We start from the raw sequence: 23,533 nt of genomic DNA on the forward strand, positions 1-23,533 counted from the left end.
AAATAGTAAAAGTACCTTCCATGGAAATAATCTGGGTCATCCAGTTGATAATTTATCAAGTGGTTCATTCATCATAAATAAAGTAGGTTCTAAATTAGTGAAATAATGAGATAAAGGTAATAATTCCAAAAAGGGTGAGGCTATTTGCACCCCTGGTACAATTAGCAGTGTATGCTATTTGTACCCTGGTGCAATTAGAAATGCTATTCGTACCCTGGTGCAATTAGAAATGAATGCTATTCGTACGCTGGTGCAATTAGAAATGAATGCTATTCGTACCCCGCCGGTGCACACAGCAATGTATGCTATTTGCACCCCTGTGCATTTACAGTAGGCTACCTTGGCATATATTTACACACAGTTATCCATACTACTCATGTATTACACCTTTTTGGAATATTATCGCACTGACATTCTTACCCTAACCATAACCAATCCCACTCCTCTTGCCTAAACCTAACCAACCCAACCAGAGCAGGCATATTCATGAATCTTCCTCTACCACCCTGCCGAATAAATAATTCGCGTTCGCGGTCCCTGATTTGCGCAATTGCATGCAAATTATCCAATCCAAAATTTTAAAATAATATCACCTCAGAGTGGAAATGAACTCCAAACTCCCATTCCAAAGGTAATCATACTAACCACTCACCTAGCAGTTCTTACAGAATGTTGTGCAACTGTTTATGACTTGGTTTCTTCAAGCCTCGGTTGCTAGGTAACGGTACTGTATACAAAAGATAGTTACTAACTAACAAACTAACGGTTGTATACTTTCACTGAAGACAGAAAGCGAAACTGTAGTATCCATTTTCTGCTACACAGCAAATATATGAGTGTTAAAATGTTAGGGACGGTGTTGAATAAAGAGTGTTGGTGTTATTTTAACACCACACAGTGATAAAATAGCACTGCTAATGTTGCCTGTGACTTATTTACGTTGTCAAATCAAGGTGTTAAGCTTTATTATACAGCCAACGGTGTTAAGGCAGATCTAAGCCACGCCCTCACGTAACGGTTGTCCAGGACGTGAGCAAGAAGAACAAACTTTCTCCTGCGCCATTTTCTTTCACACGCGAGACGGCAAGACGGTAGAAGGTAAGTGCTTAATTTGACTGTCTGACTGAGTCACACGCATGATATTTTATGATAATTTATATTTGCTTCATAAGTTGTGCTTATTTAAGTAACAGTCTGTTGTATTGAATTCCACTTATATCCGGTACTATCCGGTAACGTTAGGTAGTAGCTAGATAGCTAGGTTATAGCAAATATTCTAGCATGACTCAATACTCTCAGGTTATAACATTAACGTTAGTGAACAGTTTACTCCCTGATAATGAACCTAGTGTGTAAGCGGGAATATATCGTTGAAAAAAAAGCGAAGTTATTAGGCTGTACTAGTTATGGCTAACTAGCTAGCTAAGCAAGCTGGCTAAAGATAAGCTAACGTAGCCACATTTGGTTGCTGCAAACTGAGATAGTGAAAACATGTATGCTAGCCATCAGTGACATGATTGGTCTGATTTATGACATGGACTTCTAACCGTGTCCATATTTGTCTACAAAAACTACACCATAACATCAAGAAGCATTTTGGTGCTAATTGTAGAAAGACGTTGCAAATGCAGCATTAAAAACTACACCTCCCATCAACGTTAGCGGTTTCGCGCTATTTCGCGCACTCGCTAGTCTCTGGAAGTCAAGGGCCCGCGGAAAAAGCAGAATGTTCTTCCAACCACCGAGTTCATCAAGTAAATATACCAACAACGAAGAAAGGTAAAGGAAGAACAGGATGGCATTCTGAGATTGCAGTTTGAGAAGGAATGTAGTGAGAGACATGGAGACATAAGCGGTGTGCACGGGGTAGGGTGTGTGTGTGTGTGTGTGTGTGTGTGTGTGTGAGAGAGAGAGAGAGAGAGAGAGAGAGACGCGTTAGTGACAGAGACGAGGGAATGCAGGGAAAGGACATGCTTTGAACGAATACGAAAAAGGAAATTATTATTATTTATTATAATTGTAGATGGCTTTACTCATTGCTCTGCAAAGGAACAACTTACAACTGTCAACAATGTTGTGAATTAATCCACAAGATGCAATCATTTATGTCAAAAGTTTCTCCAAGGTAATGATTGTTATGGATTGGAATTGCTTCACTGTAAATTTAATTTGCCTGTGGAAGACCATAATAAAGACGAGTGTTTTAATAGTGTTAATAAATTATGTGTGTACTATGTGTGGGAAACGCTGATATAGCTGTAGTAAACGACAGCTTGACTTGCATGCCTGCTAATTTTCACGGAATACAATCTAAAGTACAAAACGAAAACATTTGCCCACTGATCATCAGTCAGATATTTCAAATATGAATATATATAATATATATGCTGGGTTTCGTGGAAGTGAAAATGGGCTGTTTTAGTAGTAGTATTATGGAGTATGGAGTCAGGCTCAGGTCACCATGGACATATTTGGATTTGCCAAATTTTGCAGTATACTTGTTATACAGGCTAATTGCAAATATGACATAATGCATAATACAAAATCTAGAAAAATATAATGAACTGAAAATAGCCGCTGATATTCTTTAATATCTTGTTTCCTGTAAATGTCAATCATTCTTAATCTTTAAAACTGGTGCATTGGCATGTTTAACTGTTGGCCTGAGATTTGTGTTGTATTTTATTTATTTTTTAACAAAGAAATGCTGGTTCAAGTGGAGTGCAAGGGTGTCCTGAAATGGGTTCGAATACCAGTTAAGGATGACAGCTACGATTACTTTCAGTTCATTCAAGAAGGTAAGTAAAACGGTAACCCACCGATTTTTCACATCACACCTATTATTGCATGCCAATATGAGTCAGTTCTTGATTATTAACAGCAAAGTGTATAAACCTCATGATTTATGTTATGTAATTTTCTAAAACAGAACCAGACAGTTTATCCAAAGTTATTTCATCATATCATATAGATGTGGTTGTGGTGCTGTTGCCAAACAGCTTTTAAGTGCATTACTGCCACCTTCTCGCAATAGTGCATTACTTACAACCTGGTGTCTTATAGTCCAATGAGATAAAAAGGCATTTTCATGTATAGGGTGCGTCCGAGTATTAGTTGCAGGGATGCAGGAATTTTACAAAATTACTGTATCAACTGCGGTTAATAGTTGGGAAATTACAGTAAGTGTTTTGGATCTCAGTTTCAGCTAAATTCAACTTGCCAAATGAACCTGATGTGAACCTGCAGGACTCCTCAGGAGTTGATGTAGATGCTGACATTTTTGATGAGTTATTGAGATCTGCTGCAGTATCTTTCAAGGTGTCTAATGAGTACTCTGGTAAGACACAGAAATGCTCCTCCCATTGCATTTACATTTAGGGCATTTAGCAGACGCTTTTGTCCAGAGTGACTTAAAATTAGTACATCTGTCAATAGGAACAGAAACAACAATATTGCTATTGGTACAACTCTACATGTTTGAGAGCAAATATGCAAGATCAGGCCACTGTGGTGATGTTGCCTTATGTAAAATATATTTTCCAAATAAAGTTAAATATTATAAAACTGCCTCCCCTCCCCATTTTCTTCCCTTAGCTGAGAAAGAGGTCTCTGAGGCCTCCTTCTGCTCAGATGATGGGTCATTCTCACCCATTGAGTCTGTGAGGTCATTCTCATCAGTTGAGTCTGAGAGTTCAGGCTCCACTGTAATTACAGAATGCACCAAAGCACGGAAAAGGCAACTGGTATAAGGACCACCTGACAGTAAGGCAGCAAAAGATGTAAGTTGTTCTTAGGTTGTTGGTAGAATGTCAAACCATTTTCAAAATGCATAGCACGTTTACATGCAACCTCTATGTTACAGATGGTCTATGTAGCTCTACATCAAAAAACCGGGGGTGAAGACATATTCAAAGAGTACAATGCGACCAAAGGCCTTTCTGATCAAACAAGAAGGAAACTCGTCAACATCCTGGTGGCAGATATGATCGAGAGTCATGGGTAAGTTAAAGACGCTGTGTAAAATGTTAATGAAAACAGAATGCTATTATTTACAAATTATGTTAAGAGGAAAAGGTTTATTGTTTTTTGGAAAATATATTTAATTTTGAATTTGATGCCAACAACACATCTTAAAAAAGATGGGACATGGGCTTTTTTTTCGGGATTCTCTGAATATTTTTATGATATTATGTACTGTAGATGATGAAATCCCCAAACTTCTTCTCAAGTTCATGTTAAACATTCTTATATTGTTTCATTATTTGGCCACACAAAAGGTTAACCTTTACCTCCAGATCTGCACTTCTGATAGACTTAGATGCTTTTTTTTAATACTCAATCATGATGCCAGTTAACCTAGTTGTGAAATGTTCCTCCTTTTGTTGTCTATATTAACACAACTTCATCAACCAAATCAAAATGTGCTTATTTTTTCCATGAAATAGTCAAATTTGTATTTGTCAACATTTATGTCCTTTTTGCAGCAACCTTTTAGGAATTGGGGTTGTATAGTCTACTTCATAACTGAAATACTTGTCAAAATATCCATTCTCTGTTCTTAAGCTTTTACACCAGCCATGTTAAAAACTATGGTGTAGGAGGGTCCCACCAATCAATGTCCGCGTGACCTATGCCCTTGGAATAGTCACCCTTTTCCCCAATTTGAAGGACACAGCTTCACCAACTGGTTATGTGAGTATTACATAACAGGAACCTCTCATTTAGTCTAATTTGGTTATGTATAGAGAAAAGCCGTCTTGATACAGACACCAGCTTTGATGGATTTTAATATTGACAGTGGGTCTTGTCTGTTTTCTCGTCTGACAGGAACATTACTACGATCCTCACAGTGGCCAAGGTTACCTGGCTTACAGATTGAAAACGGTTCAGCGCAATACCACAAGTGACTTCAAGAGGACCTCCAAGTCTGCTGAACAACATGGCCCTAAGACCCTGCGTGAGACATCAACATCTGAGCAGCTGTCAGGTGATGAATGCAGAGAAGCGATGTCTGTGATGAAGCATTCAGCGGACCAACCAGTCATTAAGGAGAAAATGAAGGCAACCTTCAAGCACCGTCAGAGTATGCTACACGATCTAGACCAGTCTGAAATGGGTTAAATGTTTTGACATGGTTTCTGTCTGTGTTAGATTAACCAAGACTTCACAATGCTATTTGGAGAAGACGTCTCGGGCAAGTTTATTGCAAAATGGCCAACGTTCTACAAACCTAGGATTATCACTGTCTGCAAAGGCCTTCGCCCTGGTACTCATGTGGATGACCTTCTGTCTGCTCAAGAAGAATCAAATGATTATGGTAAGTGTACACATATTGTGTTTGCCAGTGTTCTTCATGAGCTATGACTGTGTATACTCATGAGATGTGGGTGTTGTCATACTAATCCACTAGGTTGGGACAGTGACTTGGCAGCTATCCTCCTGCTCGTTCATCTCTTGCCTCCAACCGCAAAAGGACCAAGACATGGGAAAATCAGTGCCACTGAAGCTACTGACCATGTGGTCAAGTTCATGAAGGTACGTTCAGGACATAGATGGTGACTGAATGTTGCCTCACCTCTTTGAACACTTAATTGACCCATGATTTGTCACTTTCTTTGTCAGCTGTGTGTATCTCCCCCTCACAGCAGTTAAAGGGACATGGCAACATTTAGAGAAATTAGCTTATTCATCATCTCCCCCAGAGTTAGATAAGATGATACATACCCCTCTTGTCTCTGTCTGGCAGTAACTCAGTCTGACACACCCACTATTAGCCTAGTATAGTATGGCTTATTGAGGTGGGCAGAAGCAACAAGCCTTATAGCTCTCAAAAGTAACAAAAGAACTCCAACATTTCCCATTTACATATTGTGGCTTGTAGAGTTACAACATAAATACCAATGTAAGAAGAGACTAAGCGTTTTCTAAGCATATACTGTACATACTTGGAACTATGTTCTCATTCAGGCGAAGTACTATTAATCCTGTGTTACTTCTGCAAATCATAGGTAGCAGTGCTTTGCCTGAATGAGAATGTAGTTCCAAGCATGTACACGCTTCGAAAATAGCTGAGTCTCTTTTCAGATTAAAATTTGTACACACTGTAATTATATTAGTCACATTATGCAAATAGGACGATGTTGGCGTTCTTTTGTCACTTTTGGGAGATAGGCTAGTTGGTCAATGAGTTAATGCTAATTTAGGCTAATGGTGGGTGCATCAGACTGAGTTACTGCACGCACAGTGACGAGAAGGGTAAGGATCACCTTATCCAACTCTGGGGGATAACATTTAAAATATTGGCATGTTCCTTTAAAAGAAAACTCCTCTTAGTGAAAGATAGATAGACATGGGATATTTCATCTTGTTTAATCCATCATTCAATTTTCATTGCATATATTTTAGGGTTGCAGTCTGGTGACCAAATGGTTGAAGTATATTGTTTACATAAAATGATTTGGTGATATTTTATTCACTGCTGTGGTGGCACTGTAATCCAGGAGGCCAAGATAATAGAATTTTTTTTATGTATGTTTACCTTGGTTGAATGGACATTCAATAGATCCCAGAAAGCTCTGCTTTTTATGTGCCATGTCATTTAGAGGTGTTACCTGCCCATCCAGCTAAATGATTTTTCTGCCGATTTGGTGTGTAAACAAACAAAATACTGTTCCTAATTTCTCCTCCAACACTTTTAGGTGGGGACAAGCATGGTGACATTCCTTGAAAGAGTTGGATCAGCACAGCCCTTCCTCCTCTGTGTTGGGCAAAAGAAGAGTAGTATCCAGAAGTTTTACGTCATCCTCGATCAGAAGGCCATTCCCTGTGTGGCGCAGACAGCTGTGGCTGCCTTCGACGAACTGTTTAAGGCCCACTTCGTCTTTGCTGTATCCTACGATGAGGCCTTGTGCAACTTCTACACCTTCATTCAGACTACAGTGTATGGGATTGACGTCGGCACTACAAAAGAGAGTCCCCGGGTCAAGGAAATCCGGGCAAAAGTAGATCATATTGAGGTTTGAAGATGTTCACCTGTTACATTTGCAAGGTACAGCACAAAAGTTGTTCTGCTTTTTTTCAACATTTGAAGTTCAGTAATGCTTTGTACCCAGGACGCACATTGCGTTTGAAATGTGGCCAGAATGGGCGTTCTTCTGTTTTTTTACACATATTGTGGATTCAAGAAACATTTATTGAGAGTACATGGAGACTGTGTAGCTTCAAGTTCTGTTCATCCTTTGGACAATGTTGACAGTAATGTTTGTGTTTCTGATCCACTGCCAAGTGCAGTTTCTCTCGTCAGTTACCCAGCTCCTCTTGAAAAGAGACAGTTACTGGATATGTGTAGCTCTATTGTCGCTCAAGTACAAGCATCTGGAGTCTCTGAAAGTACTGTGCAGTCTTTAGTTGGTTCAATGGAGGAATTTGTAAATGACATCCATGTCCAAGCACAGGACACTGTTCTTAAATGTCTTTCATCTGAGGTAACTGAACAAACTCTACATAAAGTTAAAGAGTGTTTTGAGCATCTTGAAAATCCATTTTCATTCCTCAATACTGAAACTAAGAGGCAAAGTCGTTCTTGGTGTGCGTTATGATCAACGCAAGGATAGAACTACTGGTGTATACAGTCAAATTCCTGTTAATGACAAATTTGTTTATGTGCCTATTTTGGGAACTCTTGAGTCAATGTTTACCAACCGGGAACTCAGCAACTGTTTCCAGCAAGTAAAGCATCATGAAGATGGTATTTTCAAAGACATTAATGATGGTTCATATTTCAGAAATCATCCATTATTTTCACAGCAAGAACATGCTCTTCAAATTCAGCTTTATTATGATGATTTTGAAACGGCCAATCCGCTAGGATCTAAAAAGGGAATTCACTTGGCTGTGTTTACTTTATTTTAAGAAATTTGCCAATGAAGCTGAATTCAGTTTTGATGAACATTCATCTTGTGGCGCTTTTTCATTCAGAGGACTTGAAGAAGTATGGTTTTGATCCAATCCTACAGCCTCTTGTTCATGACTTAAAAGTTTTGGAGACACAGGGAATCCAGGTGCCCTTTTCAGATACACCATTAAAGGGGTCTGTTATTCAGGTTACTGGGGATAATTTAGCTATGCATGGACTTTTTGGTATGGTTGAATCGTTCAGTGCAACGTACTGTTGTCGATTTTGTTTAACTGACAAAACCTGTTTGCAGTCAGTCTTTAGTGAGGATGACCCAGACTTAATTCTTCGCACAAAGGAGCTCTATTCAGAACACTGCAATGCCATGGTACAAAATCCCACTCTAGTTCACTCATTTGGTGTTAAGAGAACCTGTCCCCTAAATGCACTGCAATTCTTTCATTCCTCAGACAATTATGCAGTGGATATTATGCACTAGAAGGTGTAGTACAGTATGAGTTAAAGCTTCTTTTTCAGTATTTGGTGAAGGACTTCATTTCTTTAAATGCCCTCTCTCAAAGGATTCAGAGCTTTAACTATGGATACAGTGAGAGAAAGAACAGACCCAGTGGAGTCAAAGTTAATGATGATAGCAATGACCTCGGGCTCAATGCCATCCAGTCTTGGTGCCTCCTGCGAAATACTCCCTTGATTTTTGGAGACCTAGTTGACCAGAATAACAGTTATTGGAATGTGATAATGCTTTTGATTCAGATTGTCAACATTGTATTCTCACCAAAAATAACAGATGGTATGACTTATTATTTGAAGCACCTCATTTCTGACCATCACAAACTTTTAAGTTGGTGTTTACAGATAAGAGGCTCATCCCAAAGCATCATCTGATGATACACTACCCCAGATGTATTAGGAAAATAGGTCCACTTATACACATGTGGTGAATGCGGTTCGAAGGCAAGCACAACTTCTTCAAGAAGTCGGTGAAGAATTTTAAAAACTTAACCAAAACATTAGTCAAGAAACATCAGCATCAGTTGGCTTTTCATTGGGAGAATTTTTATTTCAAAAGATTACAGTTTGGTCCTGTTAAACATGTCTCAACTAGCGATCTGGAGGGCAGTGTGGTCTTGAGGTCTTGTCAAACTTTGAATGTGTCTATTGTCTCCACCACTTCCTGGGTGAAAATCCATGGAACGGAGTACCAGATTGGAATGTTTGTCTGTACAAGTGTTGAAAATGAAATGCCTACTTTTGATAAGATTATCAATATCATTATCAAAGATGATGAAGTGTTTCTTTTGGCCACTAAAGTTATCACCATGCATTTTGATGATCACCTGAATGCATTCATCATTGAGGAGGTGGATGATGTATTCAGTGTAATTTGTGTGGCTGATCTGATATATTACAGACCTTATGACAGGCAGTTTTCACCTGAAAATGATGAAAGAATGTATATTGTGCCCTACTGCAGTTTTGTCTGAAATGTGCATTGAATTGTCAAAATGGATTCAATACAAAGGTCATTTTCTCTAAGATTTCTGCCATTTGTCTTTTTATTTCATTTAGTGGGGTATGGGGAAATTTTACACCCGATAGTGTTATTAGAGTATTGGTATTAACACCTAGTAGTGTTAGCTATTACTCATTTTCAACACTGAGTTTTGTTGTCTTAACACTACACTGGTGTTGGTGTTGACGAAAGCAGTGTTCCTTTTTAACATTTTATTTTAACACTAACACCAGTGTAGTGTTAAGTTTTGACAATATAGAGCGTTAAATCAACTAAAATTGGGTGTTACCTTTCTAACACTTTCAAAAATGTTAATTTAACACGATAGAGTGTGGATGCATATAGACACTTTGCTGGTGTTAAAATTAACACTGTGGGTGTTAATTTAACACCGCCAATTTTGCTGTGTAGAAATTCAATTGTTATAAACTTAAGAGACAAAACTTTGCCAGTATTTGCGGTCATGGAAGATGAACGTCCGCCATGAATTTGATGCTCGTGAGTAACGTGTTTTTGTTGTTACGTCACAGGGTGTGAATAGGTCAGCTGTGTGGCCGAGGCTATTCGTACTGGGGGTGCAAATAGACACTCCGTTCCAAAAAAATTTGGGAGTATTAGCATGTCAAACCGCAATACCACAATATCATGAAAAAGCATTGAGACGATGATTGATGAGCCAGTCAAAGATTAGAAAAACCACAATGTTTAATGTATGGTGAAAACAACGATCATTACAAAATCATCACAAAATTTCAATAAAGTACTAGTCATCATCATCTTCGGTATCAGACTCTGACAGCTGTGGAGTCCTCCTCACAAGGTTGATTAGTACAGGTTTGCAGCTTGCACAGGTTGGTGCACCTCAGGCTGTTGGCTAGGCACGTGCAATCAGGTAGCTTGCATGACCTGGTGCACTTGCAGGATAATAGCTGCAGGACGGCATCAGGTGCTGGGGTGCCTCGCATCCACTGGATTGTCAGCTCGTCTTCATCTGTGTCCCACCCATGCTCCTCGGGACTCGGCACAGCCGGCATGGTTTGCAGAGACGGCCTCCAGATAGCAGCCTGGTAGGTGGCTCGGATGGCGTGCATGAGGAGGCAATCTTTGCATGGAGGAAGCTGGCTGGAATCCACCTCTCCTCGCCTGACACAGAATAGTTGGTAGCGAAGAGCGTTGACCTCTGCAGTGTTGTTGATGGCACATACATCTTACAGGTGGTTGCCTGCAGCTTCTCGAACAGCTCATCAGACACAGCCCATGACCGACCGAGCTCCAGGAAGGCTTCTCTGCAATCTTCCTGTGATTTCATCTGTTTCAGGGCACCCACTTTGCCACGTCCCACAAATGCACTGACAGTGTCGCAGCCAGTGAAGGCATGCATGCCGAGCAGGGCATCTGCGGAACTGCTGCTGAGAGACTGGCACAATTTGGATGTGTCAATGTACCTCATTCTGTTCTGGGTGCCGCTCTTCTGGAACAGTGGGCATGGGATATCTCTGCTGAAGACCACACCCAGAACCAGAACATCTGTGTTGTCAGCTGTGATGATCACCGCTTTGTAGCCTGACACTGCTGCATGAAGAGCATGCAAAAGCATGCGCGTATCCGCTTCCTCCTGTGATGATTTCAGCTCTGTTGCCTCTTCCAAGTGCTCTTTATCCAGCTTGAAGCAGTCTTCGCCACATGTGAGGTACAGAGACTTGTCTTGGAGCTTCTCTCTGTGTTTGGGCTCTTTCCATTCTTCAACGAAGTAGGCGATCAGGCTTGTCTTGTTGGTAGCACTGGAGAGCAGTCTCCTCCACTGCTGGATCTTGTGGCCTGACACAATGTTCTTGAACTGAATTGCTGTGTCTGTGCCTCTCTTAAACCTCTCAGCATTTTTGATCTATGCTATCTTCTGGTAGCAGTCTCCTCAATGGTCTGGTCGACTGGTATACCCCCGAAGAGAGAAGCCTCCTCATGAGAAGTGCTCATGGACATCTGGGTGGTCAACAGGCAGTTGTTTCATCATGGCATAGTAGTAGGGCAGGAAGCAGGCGTAGTTGAGCTTGTCATAAGCAAAGGCCCTGGGAATAATTTCTCGGATGCATGCAAGATGCAGCATTCGGTTGCCTTCTCTGGAAGCGCGAATCAATCCAAGCATGATTTCTGTTATGTCAATGTAGGACATCCAGAAGGATGAAAGGTTATGCTGGTTTCGCAGAGATTCGGAGGTAGACTTGGAACAGTTGCATGGTGCGGGCACATGCTGCATTATCAAGAAGCTTGGTGAATGCCTCTTCCCTGATATCGTCGCTGAAGCTGGCAATGCTCTCCAGGGCTTCCTCCAGCTGAGGGAGCTGTGTCGGGTGTATCACTTCTAGCCATGGTAGGAAGCCTCTCCAGGCAAGGCGCAAGTGCTGTATTTTTCAAAATTAATTCTAATACATAAAAGTAGGAAAATGACTAATTCTAAAAAAAAAAGTATAAAAAGCTGGGCCTGTGGAAAGGTTATCATATTATAATTAACTTATATTAACCCCATAAACAATTTAGTATAGGTATGGTTTTGCCCACCCAGATGGTACCAATATCTGGTCTGGCCCATGGACTATAAGGGAGGCCAGGAAAAGCTGGCCTCCTTTAAGCGTTGGCCACTAGACAGAGCACAGACAGGACTGCACCACACACACAGTGACAGAGGGGCGCTGTTTCGCTCTACCAGCTATAGAAGAAAATGATAATGGAATGTTTTGATTAGGGAAATTTATAATTCCTACGGTTAAAAATATAAAACATAATTTAAAATATTCAAATACATTTTAAATTATAACATTTATTGTAAAAATGTCTTATTTTATTTTATTTAAAAATAAAAGTTATTTTGTATTTTAAATTATGTTTTATATTTTCATGGGGAGGCCAGGCTTCCTTTGGCCTCCTAGAGAAACCGCCACTGAGACTAACTGAACCTTTATATTAGATTGCATTGCAGCTTTCAGCAGCACATTGTGATCAAGTGCGAAGGTGTTATTTTGGACATTAACTCCATGCTTTTAGGCTTAGCAACAAACACATCCACAACAACAAACACCAGTCCGTTATTTTGACTAATCTCAATTTAACACAATCAATCTAACCCTAACCCTGTAGAAGCTGTAGATGGATATTTGTGCAGTTTATTATGTCCCTTTAGTTGGTGTTTCTTTAATACAGAAATTGTGTTTAATGACTGCACCTCAAAAGGGGTTTCATAAGCCTCTTTCTGACCAAGTAGTTACAGGAACGTAGTTATAGGAACAGTCCACTTCTAAACAGTACTAACTACTGAAGAAGTAAATTTGAAGTGTCCGCGGCTCAAGGCCAGATTAACGGCGCAGACTCCACCGCTTGTCGCGACTGCTCAATGCTCTTCTTGTTTTGTTCAAAGTACAACCAAGTTTAAAAATGTGGTAAAAAGGTCTACACAGAAGTCAAGGGAATCAGATTAGAAAAAGAGCTTTATTGTGCACGAAAGTAAATCAACACACAAGAAAGCCCGAGCAAGGTCCGGACAAATCTGCTAACAAAAGCTTTGTCTAACTTCACCTTATATTGTCAAAAAGAGAGATCCTCCTCCTGAAGGACACAATGATCACCCTCAGGACACGCGTGTAAATCTTCAATTGGCTAGTTTCGAGGCTCAAGAGCACCTCTTTTGGGGATTTTCCACTAGATGAAGTCATTTAGCTGATCTTGCATTGTGAATGTCTACGCTTAAGGCGTTTGGCCTGGACTATACAGCGGCAGGCCATCCGCAACTGCTGCGGCTGCAACAGTGGTAGGCCGTCTATGGCTGCTTGCGGCTGTACAGCAGCAGGCCATCTATGGCTGTTTGCAGCTGCACAGCGGCAACTGAAGGTGATCCAAGGAGGGAGAAGATCTTTCCTTATTTGAAGGCAAAATACATATCATCTCTTATCTAGTATCATATTTGTTGTATATTATATATTTCCAAAACTCAAATAAAACAGATTTTATCACATTTTGCCACAACACTACTCTCACCCAAAACCGTTTTTTCCATTTGCATTTGCACTGGCCAAGTGGCCATAGGAACTGGTAGGAGGGGTAAGGGAGTGACGCAAGCACAATAACGGTCTTTATAGCGTCGTAACTTGACTTTAGCGCCACATACTCCAGCATGGAGGAGGCAATGGGAATGTTCCTGTTGTGCCTTGCCGGAATCCTTATAATGGAGTTTGAACGGCGGCGTTTAAAGACTGGGCTGGAGTACTTAACACAAAAGCACAGTAGACGAAGGCTCCAGCGTAATATGATCCTAATTAATATGATGGAAGAATATAGAAGAGCAGAGCGCAACAGGCAAACGAAACAACGGGTAAGTTTAACTAGCATTAACAATTAGCTGATTGAATGCATGATGTTTTGTCTTATGAGTTAGCATACGTAGGTGAATTGCAACAGACAGTGAAGAATATGTACTCTTTGTGTTTCAGACATTGCTAGGTTACTAAGGGTTCCTATGCGGAAAAGGGAAAAGACCCTGCCCTGAAGTAGGAGCTGAAAGAGTTACAGGAAATGCGGTCAGAGGAACTTAATAATCCCCAAATTGATCCAGTCGGAACACGAGAAAAAAAGGGTTTTGGGAACGTTATGTTCTAGGAACTGCAAAAATCCCTCCGGTCGGAAAAGAAATATAAAGCACAGGCAAGAATATTAAAGCAATGCAGTGTTTTCTTCGAGGACTTGTTAAGCGTCTCTACAGTACAATACAAATGCTGTTATTAGTTTTGAATAAATACTTTGGTAATAAGAAAAAAGAAAAATATATATCTCTACATCAATTCCCACTGTGGATTAGAACATAGCAAGACATTGCATTGAGGAGTGCCACGCACAAAAAAACAGCAGACAAAGCGAAATATGCAGCTCTGAGATAGAGACAGGCTGATAAAGAAACACAAGAAGGCACTCATCGTGTATAACTCTGCTAAGGCCACACACTGCTTATTTATTGTAATTTGCTCATTTGCATGAAAGTACATAGATACAGTAGAGATTTGTGTGCAATTAACAATAGTTATACTTCTCTGGTTTCTGTCTTTAAGAAAGAGAAGCTTATGTTCACAACAAATATTGAACTTTCCTGGGCCGTGGAAATAACATAATGGAATTCTCAATTTAGGTGGTGTTCCCCTTTTATATTTAGATAGCTAATCATTGGTTTTCTGCCAGTTATCTCATTTCATGCTTCTGTGGTAAAATGGACTGTTTTTATATAGCGGTGGTTTTATGTTCTTTTACCAAATTTGAACCAAATATATTAAAATCTGTTCAATATTTTGGGGTTATGCTGCTAACCAACGAAAAGAAATTTCCATAAAGAGAAAGATACTGTCAACTTCACGAAGAGGCCAAATAATCAAACAGCACTTAAGTTGTTACAGTTAGGCCTACTTAACCTCTGCTACACTTGTAGTAATCACACATTGTGTAATACATGAAAGGGTTACTCTTACATCATATTCTCAATATCATTTAGCCTGTACACTGATGACCTTCTGTCTCTGAGGTGTGAAGCTGGAAAGCTAACAGCGTTAGTCCTGACACCAGATACAGTCGTTAATGCTGAAGAAAGCCCAGAGCTGAAATGCTCTCATTTACTCTGCTGCTGTGCGTTATTAAAGTATTATACACTTACATGTGAGTGCTGATGCCTTCATTTACCAGATACAGTCATCCCTAAAACATTTCCTTCCTGATTGACTAAGACTGTGTTGTGAAAGTAATCTGCAAATTAGTTCTGCCTCGTTTGCGCTTGAATGTAGTTGATGTTTTTGACATCTTCATCGCAAAAGTTATGCAAAATTAGAATGTGATTCAAAGAAGTCCTCCAACACACCACTGCGCAATCAGCTAGGCTCATCACAAATTGCGGAAAAATTACATCTTTCAGCTTTAGCACTAATCCACAAAACCTTCTGCCTAAAGATGCTTTCTAATTCTGTTCTGAAATAACTTCCTCAATAATGTGAGTTTCTCATTTCTGAGATGACTGCAGTGATGATAATGGTGATTTTGGATGTCAAAGCTCTTTGCGAAAAGCAGTTGTTATGACATAAAATATTTTGTACCTTGTTCTAACTTTCGAACATTGAACTCCACTGTCATTCTTTTTATTTTTCTTATTTATTTATTTTTGTACCTATCACTTCCTTGTTGACAGGACTGTGGCACTAATGTAGTCATCCCTGTTATATAAGAAACAATAAAGACCATGTTATGTTCGTTATATGCATGTGTGCAGTGAATATATGCGTGTATTTAGGTCTGTGTGTGTGTATGCGTATATATGTGGCCATGCACATACTTCGACTCGTCTTACTTTTATACATGCTTCATTGTCCTTTTTTTAGTTTTATTTTAATTACTATTATTTTTTATTTTTGTCCTATACACAAATCGTAATTGCACTGAAAATTGTTGTTCTTGAAAAAAATGTTAATTAACAGAGTTTTGAAAAAAATAAATAAGTGGCTGTATCTCCAAAGAATTATTGGTAAAACAATATAATTTACATATTGCTGTCCTTTCAAAACCTCATTGTCTAGGAGCTTGCTGATTTTCATGTTTCAGTTTCAGGTTACCGCTTGTCTATGGGCTTATAATGTTTGAAATATTCTTTTTGGACATTTTTTTGGACAAGGTTGCAAAGAGGTACAGATGTTGATCCAAACTTTTACGAGAGACTTTACATAATTAGTGAACAGTCTGGCGTATATGTAAAACCTCTATGCTAAACCAGAAGTCATACTAGTTACCACTTTATTAACTGCTGAATCTTAATGTGTGCCCTCTTAAACATTCACATTGCTGCACATCATCAGGTCCAGTGTGTGAGGGCCTAAGGCTACAGACAGGAGATAAACAAGATACTGTAGGAAACTATAATACACTCTTCTGTAAACAATCATTTATGACCATCATTATTACATTGGTAATTCATGCAAGATGTGTGCAAAATCTGCTGACTTAGATTTCTTTTCTGCAACATTATATAATTATTTTTCAATTCCATTTCAATTAAATTTTATTTATAGTATCAAATCATAACAAGAGTTATCTCGAGACACTTTACAGATAGAGTAGGTCTAGACCAGACTCTATAGTTTACAAGCCCCAACAATTCTAGTAATTCCCCCAAAAGAAAGCATTTGCGACAGTGGCGAGGAAAAAACTCCCTTTTAGAAAGAAACCAATGCAGACCCTGACGGGGGAGGAACAGTGACTACAAATGGTAGTCGTAGTAGTTCATGTCATAGCAGGGCACTGCAGGGCGTTACAGGATGAAGCGTAGCACTGCAGGACACCGCAGAGCATAGCAGGGCTGTCTATTATGCATTATAAACACATTTATAATGTGTTATAATCTGCTTTATAATCATTAATGACTATTCATAATGTTTATAATCAATGCAATGCAATAATCATAACACAAAGCATTTTATAATGACTTATAAGGTCAAGCATCATAATACTTAACTAGAACTGCAAGCAGTTATGACGGGGCCCAAGCCTCTGACGCCCCGGGGAACTGCGCCAATCGCCCCTGATGACTTGGGGAGCGCGCCAAAGCGGGACCCAAAGCGTTACGTGGGGAGGCAAACGTTGGTGAATATTGAGAGGTGTGATATACAAGGTCTGCGGTAGCCTGGTCCTACCAGAGTCTCGTACATTTCATTTCTACAGAGAGTCTGGCCTCTCTCCATTGACAAGTGTTAACTTCCTTGAAGGCGGTTACTCTGTTGAAGTTTAAAACTATTGGATCTGCCCAGAGCTACTCTGGATCTACCATAACCAATCGCTAACATTTGGTCGTGACGTACTGTATGTCATGCGCATGTGCAACAAGAGGGGAAACTGTCAAGGCTATCATGCAAGGCTATTAGCAATAGCACCTAGCGTTAGCCTTAGCCAACTTCTTCACCACTAACAGACCGAGCTGGAAAATTTAACTTTTCCCGAAGCCCGTGTGGAGGAGGGCAACAACATCATGGCCACCAACAAAACTCAGCAAAGACTGTTCTTCCTCAGGCTTTAACTTATGAATATTCAGCAGCGTTGCCAAAACGGACCCAATGGCTTCGCTCGCATCTTTCTCCACCGCAACTCTAGGGCACGCCTCAACGTCATCATTCTCAACCACTCCCTCTGTTCGCTGATTGGACCGCCAAAAACTTTGGTCGAAAAAACCCAAGACTATACCGCAAACCCAGACAGAGTACTGAAGCGAAATGAAAATTGAGCGGAGGGCGGAGCCAGGTTCGATCTGCGGTACTCTGCCGCTGCAAATATCCCATTAACATTGATTAAGTAGAAGGGCCAAGACTGGTCTACGTTAGATACAGCGCCCCCTAATGGCTGATCTTCGCCAAATTTGGTACAGAGCTTCAGAGCGGCATGCCGAACAAGCATCACATCTACAGTTCTATATATTTGGAGTCATCCAGTGCAAAAATAAACATATTGAACATTATAACTCATAAAGGACAAACTATTAACATTTCTTACACACAGTGTAACAGTATAGATTAATTGCACAAAGACCTGAAAAACTCTGGACTTGGACTCTGGATGCAAAACCTTCTGTAAGGGCTAGGAAGACACAAAAACATCAGCAGAACGGGACAACTGTTAGCTTATAGCTCCAAAAGACCCTAAGATTCTACTATTTATAATTATAAAGTTATAAAGTTATGAATCAGAAGTGCCGTTTGGCGTTGTATACAACATGCTCAAACTCAGAAGGAGTTAAAAGGCCCAAACTGGTCTATGTTGACTATAGCGCCCCCTAATGGCCGGTGTTTAGCAAATTTGGTACAGTGCCTCAGAGCGGCATGCCGAACTAGCATCAGTTTCGTGTTGATAGCTTTTACTGTGGCAGAGATATTGTAAATGCAAATTTCCCATTAAAATGCATTGAGTTATTGGCCAAAACTAATAAACATTGATTATAGTGCCCCTTTATGGCTGATCTTTGCCAAATTTGGTACTCAAGTTCTTTGCTGATAACATTTAATTTGGCCGAGATATGATATGATATGATATGTGTGTGGTAGCTAGCTTTGTTTTGTTCTTTGAGTAACTTTTGGTTGGGTCCATCTGGAGATGTTATGTACCAGGTTTCTTGCTGATCTGTCGTACGACCTAGGACGAGTTCGAAAAAGTTGGTTTTGCGCATTGCGCGATATTGCTAAAAAGATTTTAAGCAGAAATGGGCGTGGCCTATATCATGTGATTCAGCTTGATTCAAGGAACACGTGGATGTAAAGTTTTCTAATGTGCGATGTATAATGTGGGAGTTAAAGGCAAAAAAACATTATAGCACCACCTAGTGGTCCACATGTGTAATTTTTGGTAGGTGTGGTCCAGGGCCCATTGTCCATCTACACTGTAAATTTAAAGTTGTTCACATTAGAGTGAGTGGTGAATCTAGACTTGAGTCCCATAGGCCACGCCCACTTTGACTCCTCAGTATCCCACTTGAGGATTGGCCTCAGGAGTGGCCCTAGATGGTACCCATCAAATTTTGTAAAAATTGGATGAGCCATTCATGAGATATAAACTTTTTGTACTTGTAGCGCCCCCTAGTGACCAATTTTCGTAAAATGCGTTGGGGACCTCCAGAGGGTCATGGCCAAGAACAATCTAAAGTTTGCTGTTGATAGCATTTATTTTGGCCAAGATATGGCAAAGTTGGTGTTTTCATAGTTAGCTACACAAGTTAGTTTGTGCATTATATGCACAATTGTTATTGTATAAAAATAATTTTTACAACTTTTTGTCTGTTCAATCTGGAGATGCTACTTGCCAAATTTCGTGCCAATCGGTCGCACGGTCTAGGAGGAGATCAAAAAAGTAGGTTTTTGATAAATCATGATTTTTCACACATAAAAGTCTAGGCGGAAATGGGCGTGGCCTATATCACGTGATTCAGTTTGATCCAGGGAACGCATGGATGTATGGATTTTCAATGTGGGGTGTACGGTGTGAGAGTTATAGGGCCAAACACGTTTTTTCTGCTATAGCGCCACCTAGTGGTAGAAGTGAGTCATTTTTTGCGCCTGAGGCCCTTGCGGAGTTTCGGACCAGTCCTGAAAATGGCAACCCCCCACCATGTATGGTTTAGGCTGTAGTCAGAGTTTTAGGCGGAAGAATAATAATAATATGATGATGATTAATCCTTAGAAAAACAATAGGGTTCCACAGCCCTGCTGTGCAAACGACATAGCTCTGCTACCACCGGTTCTTCCAGACTCGGACTTGGACCCCTAATAATTGCTGGTCACTCCCTGTCTTTTTCAAGCCCATACTTATACTTAAAACATACTTTTAATGCGCTATAATTTCTGCGTATTTCACTCTTTAGTTCTAGTTAAAGGCATTCATAAATATTCATAATGCTTTAAAACAACATTTATAACAGGTTATAACGCATTTTATAATGAATTATATGGTCAAGTATTACAATACTCAACAACTTAATGACATAACATTTATCATAATTTTGATTCATCACAATAATTTTATAATATGATTAAGTTACAAGTGGTCATTGGTTGCAGTGAAGTAAAGTAATGAAAATTCCTGAGGTATAGGTAGATATTAAACATTACAAGCTGGTTATAAGCCATAAGCAGTCATAAATCTATGCAAGAACAACACAGAAAACTATAAAATTCATGTATTTGTTTTAACAGTTAATAACAAACTTTTTGGTGATGAAAAACTGAATAATGGACAGTTGAAAAGACTTTTTGTTGATGATAAACTGAATGATGGACAATTCATTAATGTACTGTAAAGACTCACTTGACTCAAATCATAGATAATACCTGAAAAAAACTACTTTACCTGTAGTTGTAACATACAAACCCCAATTCCAATGAAGTTGGGACGTTGTGTAAAACGTAAATAAAAACAGAATACAATGATTTGCAAATCCTTTTCAACCTATATTCAATTGAATACACTACCAAGACAAGATATTTAATGTTCAAACTGATAAACATTATTGTTTTTTGCAAATATGCACATACAATATGTATGCATGTTACATAAGGCCCAGCTAATATTTGCAATGTCAACTCACTAGTAGAGTACAAATAACATTTTTAAAACTAAAACTGTCACATTACCCGCAGCAGAATATTGCAGTTTAACATTTATCTTTTTTATATTTTACTGGCAGCTAGCTATCACTTAACATGAGTTTGTTACCTGAAACGAAGTGGGTGCTACAGATCCTTGAACTCTTGCCTGGCTGCCAAGCCTCTCTTCGCACAGCAGTTATCCATGCTCGCCGTTTCCCCTCTTCTTTAGGAAACCGAAACATTTTTATTTTGGAGATTGCATTTGTTCCTGAGGCCAGGTTGCACCCCACAACGCAACAACCTGGACCCAACTTCAGTCTGCTCATTCATTCACTTTCACTGCGTTTGTAGTCGGTGCCATATTCACAGGTAAAACCTAGCTAAACAATAATAGTAAACAAACACAGCTAGGCCGGAAGTTAACTTTGGGCCAGACGCATCACCATGACATCTGCAAGCGTTTGCTGAATCTGTCTATACAAATTCTTTATGTTTTATGATTATTGTCATAAAACATTATGAATATTCATGAGTGCTTATAAATATACTTATAGAGCACTAAAAGCACATTATAACACATTATAAATGCGTTTATAATGCATTATAGACACAGGCTTTATAGACATGTGTTATATATATATTTTCATTTTCTGCCACTTCATACTTTTACTCTACTTCAATTCAGAGGCCAAGATTGTAGTTTTTACTGCATTATTCAGATTCAGAGTAATAATACAAAATATAATCAACAAATAAAAATGGATGTATTAGTATTGGTGCAGATATATTTGTACAAGTGTTTACCGTTTATCTGCGCTGCGATAATGTGATTATGTTGTGAAGCTATTAATCATCTACTGTGCTCTCTCTGCATATAAAATATCTGTGGTGTTCAATAGGCAGCAGTGTGTGTAAACTGCTGCTGATGTATTCTGCACTGCACAGGGCCTCTCTCTGTGCATGGGAACCTGTTGCCATGGGCCAGGAGATTCTGTCACATCTTGCCTCATTAATGTTGCTCTTAATTGGCAAAAACAAATTGGTACGTGGTCATCACCTGGTGGGATTCAAAGCTTTGTGTTGATCAGAAAGCAAGGCTCTCATTCTTGATTTCTGAAAGGCTGGCATGCAGGATTAATAGGCACAACAGGCAGCTCCATTAGGGAATCAGATTGAGATGCCAGGAAACAGACTTGGAAAATAATTAGAAAATGAAAAATGTGATTAGCCTTCACCGTCATAATTACTCTTGTGCTCATCCTCTTTTGTCTAAAACACAGCTGCTGTCTGAGTGAGTGAAATATATGGATGCAAAGCAGACAGACAAACACACACCAGTTCCACCCTTCCCATCATCCACCCACGTCTGAGCAGAAATGGTTTCTGCAATAATTCTATCATTAGATCCATCTAACAGCCTCGCCTTGGTGCCCATTATTGTCTCTGGGGGGGACGATTAAGTACCTCAGGCCACAGGCTGGACTGTACTAAACAGCAATAAATTATTCACTCAATCAGCTGGTTACAATCCATCACATTCCTCCAATAACTCCAGAGAAATAATCATCGTCATCTACAACAATTATATTCTTTCTATGTTGACACTTGAGCTCAGTGTGCAAGGTAATAATAGCTTTCTCTTTACATTAGTCATTTAGCTGACGCTTTTATCCAAAGCGACCTCCAATTAAGTGCTTTCAACCCTAAAGGTCGAAACTCCAGACAACAAGTAGTAAGTGCAAGTACATTAGCTTTAAATAAGCAAAACTACAAAGAGCCATATGAAAGTGCAGCTTCAAGAAATATATATATATATATATATATATATATATATATATATATATATATATATATAGCCTGAGAAGAACTGGAGATTCAGTGAGGAGTGGGCTCATTCCACCTCACAGTGTTTGTTTTGTTAGATTGCCATTTGTTTGATCTAAGACAGTCATTTAATTGGTATTGTGTTAAGTTATAGTTTTATTAAAAGGCTCATTAAGGTCAAACTGCAATCCTGACTCCTGGTCCCCTGTTTGCGCTATGGTAAGGTGTTATCTTTCGATTAAAATCTTTGTTCCCATATGGACTGTATAGTACAAGGTGCCATATGAAATGTTTCATTATTAAATGTATCTTATATTTGAATTTCTCAACATTCTTCTCACCACTGATAATGAGCTTTGGACTTGAGACTAAATTATGTCAGTGTTCCATTTTCTTTAATTTTGGACACCTCATACATTGAGTGAAAGAACACCCTGATTTGTCATGCTATATTTACACATTTGGTATTGCTGCACAACCCCACCTTTCCAACAAGCCATCATATGTGTTTCTATGATAATCCCTGGCAAAGTAACCACACAGTAAATGAAACCATCCTGCTTAGATATTCATTTTTTGCATGTTCGCCTATTTTAGGTATGTGTTTATAGGTCTCTATTTATTCCATAAATCAAGCTATTCACATCCAGTCTTTTCTATGAGGTTATGCAACTTCCTGACTACAAACATGCCAAGTTTCAAAGCTCTCCGATCTTGTGTGATTGATCTGCATTAGTTTCTATGCCTTAACTCCCATACGGACAGGCTTTATTTTAGTCCTTTTTTGGTTTTGGGGTGTATTACAATATCTGTTAGAGAGGTTGCTCTAGCGATGATAAGCTGCTCAGTGGCAAGGAAGGCAGTTTCTGTTTATTTTTGTTGCTGTGTTGCCTGATTAATGGATTTATCTGTATTTAGATGCCTCGGGGTCGAGGCCACCGCCATTCTCTAGCTGCCAAGAAAAGGAGAAAGGACCAGATGGATGGCCAAGAGGAGGATGTACTAACATCAGTTTCCTGGATTTTGGCGCTGTGTGGCAACCCTTTTGCAGCACGTAAGAAGTCCTTTGGGAATTGTTATGTTTATAGTAAAGGGATTGTTGTCAGGCTATAAATTGTTAGGTGCATTTTTAAAATAGCTGTTTTT

At 39.4% G+C, this 23,533-nt stretch overlaps 1 protein-coding gene across 5 annotated transcripts; it reads left to right on the forward strand.

Annotated features, from left to right (window-relative positions):
- Nucleotides 1-1,013: 1,013 nt before the first annotated feature.
- On the forward strand, nucleotides 1,014-7,151 carry LOC114558084 (uncharacterized). Of its 5 annotated transcripts, none has more exons than XM_028581818.1 (10): nucleotides 1,014-1,098; nucleotides 2,703-2,798; nucleotides 3,200-3,337; nucleotides 3,595-3,779; nucleotides 3,863-3,999; nucleotides 4,564-4,692; nucleotides 4,828-4,987; nucleotides 5,152-5,317; nucleotides 5,411-5,535; nucleotides 6,699-7,151. In XM_028581818.1, the coding sequence occupies exons 7-10, from the start codon at nucleotides 4,940-4,942 to the stop codon at nucleotides 7,020-7,022; spliced, it is 663 nt and encodes a 220-aa protein (XP_028437619.1). In that variant the 5' UTR covers nucleotides 1,014-1,098; nucleotides 2,703-2,798; nucleotides 3,200-3,337; nucleotides 3,595-3,779; nucleotides 3,863-3,999; nucleotides 4,564-4,692; nucleotides 4,828-4,939; the 3' UTR covers nucleotides 7,023-7,151. The 5 variants fall into 5 exon arrangements, with proteins under 5 accessions (XP_028437619.1, XP_028437623.1, XP_028437621.1 ...); XM_028581822.1 differs by having other exon boundaries at nucleotides 4,599-4,692; XM_028581819.1 differs by having other exon boundaries at nucleotides 1,046-1,779.
- The last annotated feature ends 16,382 nt before the right edge of the window (nucleotides 7,152-23,533 follow it).

This window comes from Perca flavescens, chromosome 7, assembly GCF_004354835.1.
Source record: "Perca flavescens isolate YP-PL-M2 chromosome 7, PFLA_1.0, whole genome shotgun sequence".
Classification (NCBI taxonomy): Eukaryota; Metazoa; Chordata; class Actinopteri; order Perciformes; family Percidae; genus Perca; species Perca flavescens.